Source organism: Cyprinodon tularosa, unplaced genomic scaffold, assembly GCF_016077235.1.
Source record: "Cyprinodon tularosa strain WSP-4 unplaced genomic scaffold, ASM1607723v1 ctg856, whole genome shotgun sequence".
NCBI lineage: Eukaryota > Metazoa > Chordata > Actinopteri > Cyprinodontiformes > Cyprinodontidae > Cyprinodon > Cyprinodon tularosa.
Window position 1 is genome coordinate 179,135 of NW_024039625.1, and position 9,748 is coordinate 188,882.

The 9,748-nt window shown below is 38.6% G+C and overlaps 1 protein-coding gene across 1 annotated transcript in view; it reads left to right on the forward strand.

Moving 5' to 3' along the window:
• The window catches only part of snx33 (sorting nexin 33), a 34,788-nt gene extending 25,393 nt beyond the window's left edge, over positions 1-9,395 (forward strand). Inside the window, exon 2 of the mRNA XM_038273086.1 lies at positions 8,233-9,395. Coding sequence (XP_038129014.1) covers positions 8,233-8,486 — 254 coding nt within the window. The 3' untranslated portion in view covers positions 8,487-9,395. The remainder of the gene's footprint in view (positions 1-8,232) is intronic.
• Positions 9,396-9,748: the final 353 nt, after the last annotated feature.

The window sequence follows — 9,748 nt, forward strand, 5'->3', positions numbered from 1 at the left end:
TACAATTTAGCTGCATTTTACTCCTTTTACAAGGACCAGTGTGCAAGCCAGCTACTTTTATAGGAATACACTTCCTTAGCCTTTGTTTAAAAATAAATCGTGACACCTAGAATTTATATTAATAATAAACCATTTTAAAAAACTATTTTGAATTATGATTTGATTATTATTATAGGCTCTAAACACATGCCCTATGCCATATGGGGGATTACAGCTAGCAATTTGCAGTTTTTGTAACTTCAACAATAAACGAAAACAGCAATCGTCAACTATTATCATATTGAGCTCGAACTCGAGCACTTAATATTAACACATTGTTGATCATCTATAAAAGTAAGCCATAGAAATCCATTGTATATTGTTGCCTTGTAATGGGCAACAGTGGTGTTGGATGCAAAACTTCTGTCAGTTCAAGCCCCAGCTTCTGTATGGCTTCTGTATTTCAACAAAAGTAATTTGTGATTTATCTGTAGTTTTTAAGGTTATGTTTTACAAAAGTTGTTCCTGATCCAGATATTTCCCAGAATAAACATAACTAGTTTAACTTGATGCATAAATAACAGGCTTCTGCAGAGAAGGATTGCAAGCTATTAATGGAATCCATAGCTTTAGATAATGGAGGGGAAACCCACCTTAAACCCTGATTAACATTCTCTGGAGGGGTTAGGGAAACCCAGGTTTTTAGAACACATAATTTTAAAGCAGTATCGCAGCATTTTGAAATAAATATCTGCCTTTTGCTCTTGCTTATTTATCTAAATTGGTTCGTATTAGTTCTCAGTAGTGCTTGAGACAGACGTCAGCCTCTGCTCCCACTTTGACCTTTTTACTTTTCTCATGGTTGTCTTCTCCCTTTGAAATGTTTACTTGTCCACCTGATGACAATACCAGTCACTAATCTTTCTTAGTCACATTAGCCCTTCCATGATTGAAGTGTTTAAGGCCAATTCAGACTGGTTTGTTTCATACACTCATGAGTCACTCTTGTTGCGCAAATTCAAAATGACTGTGTTTTTGTTCTTTCTTTTTTGTTTCTTCTGCCACTTTTACATCTCATTATCTAGTAAAATATAAACTGTATATGACCGTCGTGTAAAGCAATCCATGAGTAATGGCTCCACCAGTCAACTGGTTCACCAACCACAAAATATTATCTTGGAGTTGAAAAACTCCAAGATAATATTGGATGACTGAGGATCTTCATCAGCATTAATGCTGGCTGCTATACATTATGCGACATTAATGCTGCTGGAAATCAGAGTGCATGATATCAGTGCTACCAAACAGCACACGCCCATATATGTTCACACCATGAATGGTGCAGTAGATTGTCTGGTTGGGCAAGACAAACAAATCTGGTGACTTTCCACCCCATTTCGTCTGTTTCGTGGAGCATTAGTTGACAATTAGAAGTGGGTACCATTTTGAACATGGCAATTTTGCAGAGTTTTTCTTGTTTAAGTTTAAGATCTGTTTTTAATGACAGTTGCTTAGGAACATTGAAAGGAGACTGGTGTTTTTTCACAAAGTTGAAAGTATGTTTATCAAATCAGATATAACCGCAGGGGAAGAGGATATCGTCTGCAGACATGTTAGAACTTATTCTCCCCTCATGTGAAAAGCAGAATACAAAAATTTAGGTCATTGCTCAGACTGCTGTCCACACACCTCCTACTCAACTGGGTCAGGTTGCAACTGCTGTTCATGCTTTCCCACTGTTGTGCCAGGCATTCCATACTAAAAGCAGTTCACAGATTCAACTTATGAATAAGGAGTGAGACAAGATCATTTATGGCAGGGCTTTGAGTTAATCTGGACTTGTTGCGCTGTAGGGTTTGACTGAGGAAAATAATTGCACATTTGAAGTGTCTTCAAATCAGATTACGTGCAACTAGGACAGGCCTGCTAGTCTGTAAATCAGCATGGCTAAATGCCATTGGGCTGCAATGTTCTGCTCAGTGACTTCATCACATAGTGGGTGGATGTGGTTTGAACTTGTCCTCATCCTACTGAAACAAGATGTTTGGCATGCAGTAAAACAAGAAGAGATGTTTGCTGTTCAACCTATAAAAGTGTGGAAAGTTACAGCGTTGGTTTGTTGCTCGGAAAATACTTCTTAAGATCAGGGTTAAACCTTGTCGTCTATCTACCACACAGCAATGGAAATGCAGTGCTGTTTTTAACACATTAGATCAGATATTTTTGAGTTGTTTTTTTTAATCGCATGGTTAGTCGTACAGTGTGAGCAGTAGCTGCGGTTTTAATCTAGATTGAACTTGAAATGGAAAAGACTGCTTTCCAAGGGACAAAAAAAAATCGTATAATTGTTATTTAAATGTTACATAGAAAAATTGTTAAACTTACAGACTAAATACATATATAACAAATACAGTATTTGTGGCTAGTTCATTCAAGTAAAATTTATTTATTTATTTATTTTTTAACCTTTAAATAGAAAATGTAGAGAGATCCTTTTTATTTATTTCTGGAGAAAACAATTCATATCTTTGGGAAATGTTCCCTTTTCAATGGAGAACTGCAGGACACAAAAGATTGGAAATTAATCCATTGTGGGATCAGTACTGTTGGAGTGCACATTTAAGTTCAGAGAAAATCAAATACTTAAACAAATCTATATGTATACACTGTGTGACCTATTTGCGCATGCTGAGAGCAGTCAAAGTAATGTTTGAATGGCGATTTAACATCATCAACATTCAACTGCACCCTTTCCCAAATACATCTCAAGTCTCCGCTAAGTGCGGAGCCCATTCCCCCCGTCCTGCTCTCCCTCAGCTGGCTGGCGTTGGGGTTCGCCAGTGCACTGGTGGAGCTCGGGGTCTGGGGGTGGATGCCCGGGTGGCTGCTGGCTCATTCCTGGCAGCCTCTACGCGGGCCCTGGCCGGCCGGGGCCTTGCTGGGGCTCCTGTCTGGGGGCCTGGGGGGGGTGTTTTGGGGGGGTTCCGCAGAGCTCGCGGCCAGCTTGCGGTGGTTGCGCGTGGGCCCTGGCTGTGGGGGTGGCCGCCTGTGTGTTTTTCCTGGGTGGCGCAGTGGCGTTGGGTGTTGCGGCCGGCTGCCGAGGCTTGGTGCCGTGGGGGGGCCGGTGTTCGGTGCCCGGCCCTACTTCAGGGTGGCCGGCTGCAGGCAGAGCACGCGGACTCGTCCCTGCGGTGGCTGGGGGGCTTCTTCGAGGCTGTCTTTCCTCCTCCCTTGGTGGGGGTCTGATTTCCGGGGCTGGCCCCTCCTTGGTGCCTTCGCTCTTGGGGTCCCTTTGGGCACCTGGGGCTTTGGGTCTCCCGGCGCTGGACTCAGTGCTCTGGGGGGTGTTCCTCTCCAGCTCTCCACAACCACTATTGAGCATAACGTCATAGCGCTGTGCCGAGGTCTGGTCAAATTCCAAGACTCCTCTATATGAGGCCTACAAATTTGCCTTATTTTTGTCCGATTTGAAGGATGGGTCTGATGTATCCTTGCTATCCTTGGATATCCCAGGATTCATTGCAAGTCCAATCAAGCTGGCTGTTCTGTGATCATAGGAAAAAGGTACTTGGCACCGAACTGCGGTGATTATTGGAAGTGTAGTTTAATATAATCCAAGTCTGTGAATAGTTCCGTCTGAAATGAATGAAAATAGTAGTTTTAATGGTTATTGAGTCAGATATGTGGCGGTAATGTTTGGTTTATCTAAAAGTTTTTTTTATCTGTTACTGTGTAAATGGGTATGGCTGTAATTTAAGGACAGCTTCTAATATATCTGGAGTGTGGGGACTATAAATCTGATAGGAGTTTAATTTTTTAATTATTATTTTGCAAAATTTGCTTAATTATTTGTTGTTGTTGTATATAAGAGATTTTGCAGATATTTATACCTTATACCTTTCTACCCCTTTTATAGAATAGAATAGAATTGAAAATACCTTTATTGTTCCACAATAGGGAAATTCTGGTGTTTACAACAGAAAAAAAAGTTTAGAAAAAAAATGGTCACACGAATGTGTAACAGACAAATGTATTAGAATAACATAATAGTGAAGAGTTATAAGTTAAACAATAAAATAGTGTACTGTGAAGTGTGGTAACAATATAAACTGTACACCTGGAGAATAAATAACCAATATGCAGCTATGGACAATTTTAAAGAAATGAATATTTGAAAATAGCAGCAACATCAGAGATGTGCAAAATGACAGCAGCATGTTATTTAACTGACTAAGGTTTCTATCATTACATTTTTAGCCCTATTCCACTCTGTATTATCATGAGTGTAGTCTTTGTTCACTTTACAATAAATAGATAAATAAAAAGGAACATTTTTTAAATGTTCGTTATTTATTCTTTTCCTGCTTTCTGTGTTAACTGTCACGGTTGCTAGTCGACAGAACAGCTAGATCTGTTTGAATTCACAGCCAAAACTCTTCCGGCCTCCATCTTTTCACAGACCTCAAAGGATTCAGTTCAGGTAAACCGCGTTGTCGCTACCCGATCCGTACCGGTAGCATGATCCGTACCATCAGCTCATTTGCGCCTGCGCGAACAGAATAACTTCCGGGTCGCCAAAAAATAATGTAGGCCTAATTACGGTACTGAAAAAACTTTATTTATATCATTAAATAATTAAAGAATACTAAACTACATCGTAAAGACAATATTGAAGACTTTTCTGGAAGAAATGGATGCTTTTTAAATTCAATCCATTGTATTGCGTGACGTCATTTTTCTGGAATAAAAATCCAAATTTTTGGGAAATGTTCCCTTATCAATGAAAAACTGCAGGTCACGAAAGGTAGCAAATGAATCCATTGTGGGATCAGTACTGCTGGAGTGCGTAGTTAAGTACAGAGTAAATCAAATATTTAAACAAATTTAAATATATACGCTGTGTGACGTATATTTGCGCATGCTCAGAGCAGTCAAAGTAACTATCACAAGGCGATTGAACTTTTTTATGTATTTCTGTTTTTTTATTTTTAGAAAATGCAATATTGACGAAAAAACAAAGATGTACAAAAAGAAACCCATGCCTCTAAAAAATACAAAAGAATAAAAAAGTAAAAAAAAGGAAATATTGCCACCCGAAGTTATTCTGTTTGCGCACGCGCAAATGAGCTGATGGTACGGATCGTGCTTCCGGTACGGATCGGATAATGACATGCGTCCTTGGAAGATGCAGCCTTGAATTTGAACGCATCCTGTGACTGCATATGTCGGCTAGATACTTGGAAGACATCATGGCAGTAGGCCATATATGTATTTCGGTACAGACTGACAGAGAAGTGGCGCCTCCTGCTGTCCTATCAAGGGTACTACCCACAAGTCACAGATCATTTTACCAGTGTGACACTTGTGTCAAAAGTAAAAATGAAGACGTAACTTGTAAAGTTGAATTCATGACTTAAAGCAGCAGATTCGTGCATTGTATTCATTGATTTGTATTTGTGTTAAGGAAAAAAAATAAAATAATATATATATATATATTAATACAAGAGTTTGAATTTGTTTTGCACCATTTTTTTTTAGATCAACTGTAGCAGAACTGAATGGAGGACATTGTTAATGTGCAACTTACAGTACTTGTACTCAAGAATTTGAAGAGCTATAACTTTTTTTGTAATTGTGACAGATAAAAAAAAATCTACAGTTACCAAACATCAAAGTTTCAATGCACAAATAATTTTGCAACAATAGTTGCAGAACTATTTGAAGCAAAACTGAGAATGTAAGATGTTTTTGATCTGCAACATTTAGCACAGAATTTGTGTACTTGTACTTAAAATTTGAAAAAAAATATTTGTAATTTTTTTAATTCTACAAATACAAACCTTATAACGTAACTCTCTCTACAACTTCAAATTCATACTTACAATGCATAAATAATTTTGAAACAAAATAACCTTCATATGAATGTGAGCATCAGGATGTTAAGCAAACCAGCAGCAAGAAGCCACAAAGTTTGCCCAGTTGTGTAATGTTGTTTGCAAATTAGACATGTTAGTTAAATGATGACAAGGTAAAACATGCCAGATATCAATATGTTTACCTATTTAACAATAATTTAAAAGGTTGTTGTCTCTGTGACATCAGCAAGTTATTTTATTCTTGGAATAAACCCAATCCAGTTAAATTTCTAAGCAGACTTTATTCCCCCAATTGTTCTCCATACTTATCCATTTAAGCTAACTCTTGTGGTCACAATACAGGAGAGACAGGGGAGGGATAATAAAACGTCTATGCCATAAAAGTGCCTTTAAAGTTAAATGACTATGCACTTTTTACTGCTTCTTTTCCTAATTCTATCTAAAAGAAAATGCTTTCCACATTTTTTTATGTTTATTGCCTTAAAGGAATAGTACACCCAAAACATGATTAGCCTTCATTTTCTACTCACCCCCATGCTGAACAACACTCTGGAGTACTTTTTTGATATCTCAAATGCATCTGGAGATCTGGGAGGCTTCTTGCTGTCTGCTGACATTCAAATAATGGAGGTGCCCAGCGCCCGAGGCAGAAAGGTCCATAAAAGTCCACAAAAAACGTGTCAATATTCCTCCATACTGCTCGTCCAATGTATTCCAAGTTTCCTGAGTGGGTAGCATCCAGAATTTACTCGAAACGAAGTTATTTAGAATGTTTTTAGAGCATAAACAGTAGTGTAGGCAGACCAAACCAGATGAAAGTGCGCATTCAGCTCGGCAAAGAACTCATGCTCTTCCTCAACACTGAAGTTCTCAGACATTTTTCTTTCATTGTTTCTTTCTTTGCACAGGTAAACAGCACATTTCTTCTTCTACACTTGCATTATTGGCAGAGCAGACGCTGAATGCGCACTTTCATCTGGTTTGGTCTGCCGGCTTCCGTAGCGTTGTGAACGCGCAGGTGCGCGCTTTCAGGAAATCCTATACACTACTGTTTATGCTCTAAAAACATTCTAAATGACTTCGTTTCGAGTAAATTCTGGATGCTACCCACTCAGGACACTTGGAATACATTGGACGAGCAGTATGGAGGAATATTGACACGTTTTTTGTGGACTTTTATGGACCTTTCTGTCTCGGGCACCATAGACCTCCATTATTTGAATGTCAGCAGACAGCAAGAAGCCTCCCAGATCTCCAGATGCATTTGAGATATCAAAAAAGTACTCCAGAGTGTTGTTCAGCATGGGGGTGAGTAGAAAATGAAGGCTAATCATGTTTTGGGTGTACTATTCCTTTAATAGAAAAAGCAAAGCCAGGGAGGAGATGGACCTCTGGCCAGCAGCAGAGTCCACCATGCAGGGTCCGTGCAGGTGAAAAAAAGAATAAATGTAGCCGAGGAAAAAAAAATGAGCCACAGCTTAATAGTTAGTTTTGGGTTCAAAGCAAAAACGTACAGCGTTCAGAGGATGAAAGAGAGCACATCCCATTAGTCATAGTCAGAGAAACAGAACACCGAAAAACAGGCCGATCTCCAACATCTATGAACAAAGGTGTTGATGGCAGCAGCACAGCTGATATTTCTCTCCAGGATGGAGTCACAGCCAAACAGGAACAGACCAGATCAAGCTACTATGATGGCAAAAAATAGTGAGATTATAACGTTAGAGATTGAGCTAACAAAAACTGCAGAATGGGAGACTGGAGATAAAAAAATTAAAATGGGTCCCTATGTCCTTCAGCAGTCTAAGCCCATAGTACCATAACTATAGGGATAGCTTAGGATAACTAGCCACTCTATCTAAGCTTTTTCAAAACAGAAAGTTTTAAGACTTGCCTAGACTGTTCTATCCATGCTCAAATGATTTAATCTGATCGATCGCTGCGTTAATGCATTCATGCATATTAATCAATCATTTTATTTAGTGTTCAGGTAAACTGAGATTTTGAACTTGTGATAAAACAAGATGTCGATCTGATCGAGAAATTGTGGGGATGTAAACGTAGCTAAACTTTTTACACCCTCCGACATTTCTTTTTTTCTTACCACTCTTGTGCTCCTCCTCCAGGCACCTTTGATATCCTGTCTGCCTCCCTGATTAATCCTTTCGCTGCCCTGCCTGAGAGTCTTAAGATAATATTATAAAGTGAAATAACTGTCAGTTTCCACTATGCTTCAACATTGTATTACCAAAACAAAAAAATTACAATTTGTAGTATTTTTTTAGTATATGGTATAATCTTCCTTTCTGTTAACCACAATGAAAGAATTTGCTTAACTAAAAGAAAAATGGGCTTTTGTGTTTGTTTCTTAAAACAGGTGCCTTTGCCAAAGTGAAGGAGAGCCAGCGGATGAGCGACGAAGGGAAAATGGACCAAGATGAAGCAGATGGCATTAGGAAACGCTGCCGGACTGTGGGCTTTGCCCTCCAAGCAGAAATGAGCCACTTCCATCAGCAGCGAGAGGTGGACTTCAAAGATATGATGCAAGCCTACCTCAGGGAGCAGATAGCCTTTTACCAGCGTGTTGTACAGCAACTGGAGCGCACCTTGCGCATGTACGACGGCCTTTAAGGACACATAACTGACCCCTGGGTCCAGATGTCAAAACTTAAAGAAAAAGAATCAATGCTGACGTATTTTTATCAGGGCTGTTGGTGGAGATTGAATCTGAATCCAAAGAATCCATTTTAAAGACTTACTGTATGTTTTAATAGGCAAAGTCAGTATATTTTTAATAATTTAATATGTTTGTTACATTAAAATTACACTTTGTGTATCACACAGGTTCTGTAGGGTCACACATCAAATTAAGCCATAAAACTGGTCCTGTGTGTTTCCCCTTCTTTTAAACGTCAGTGATTTCTTCTGGGGTGAGTTCAGAGCTGTATCTTCAAAATGATCTTAAACCAAAATTGTTAAAAAGAAAGACATTTTTTTATTTTTTACTTTTATATTGGCCTATGGAATTATCCAGTTTTATATCTGGATATCTAGATCCAGGACTTAAATTTTGCTGAGAGCACATCCTGCTCACTTTTTCACTGCTTTAACCTTCATGTCACAAATGCCTTGGCACGTTTTAGGACTACTAAAATTAGGGTTAGGGCAGTAGTGTTCTTGCAATTTGTACTTTTAGAGAAACTTTACCTTTGTATGGAATCTTTTGTAAGTTTACCATTTTGTAATCTTGTATTCTGTGGGGTGGGGGTAGTTATCAGTATGAGTTAGGTGCTGGGAAAAGTTTGCACATGTAAGGTCATAGTTTGTTTAATGCTATGTGGCAGAAGTTTTAAGATGATTCAAAAGCTCTGCTTAACTCCCTGTTACATAGCGGAGAAACCAAAATGAATAACTTTTTATGTTGCAGCAATTTGGAAATATGTCATGGAAACTGTGGTGTGAAAAGACATGCGCTGTCTTAAGTGCAGATGAAAGGAATGATGGCACTTCATGTCTGTCCATTAAAGAGATCAAACTATGGTTTGTGTGTTTTCTGTTTTGAATTTCAGCGTGTTTAACCTTTTTTAAGGTCTGCAGAGCTCCAGTTTATTACAAAACCTCTAAACTTGAAATGCCTTATTTACTAAAGTGTATATTCAGCTCAAAAAATCTCTGACACACTGGCATAATTATACAGTTTGGTTTAAGGGATAGAGATAAGAAATAATTCATGTTTGTGGGTTCTTTTCTTCCCATATATATCCTTGAATTCAAAGAAAAATGAATCTCTTGAAAACAAGAGAAACCAAAAGGATAATCTCACTTGCCTTCATTCAAGTTTTGGCTTGAGGTATATCCACTCGTGGCAGCACTGACTTCAGTTCTTCAGAAAA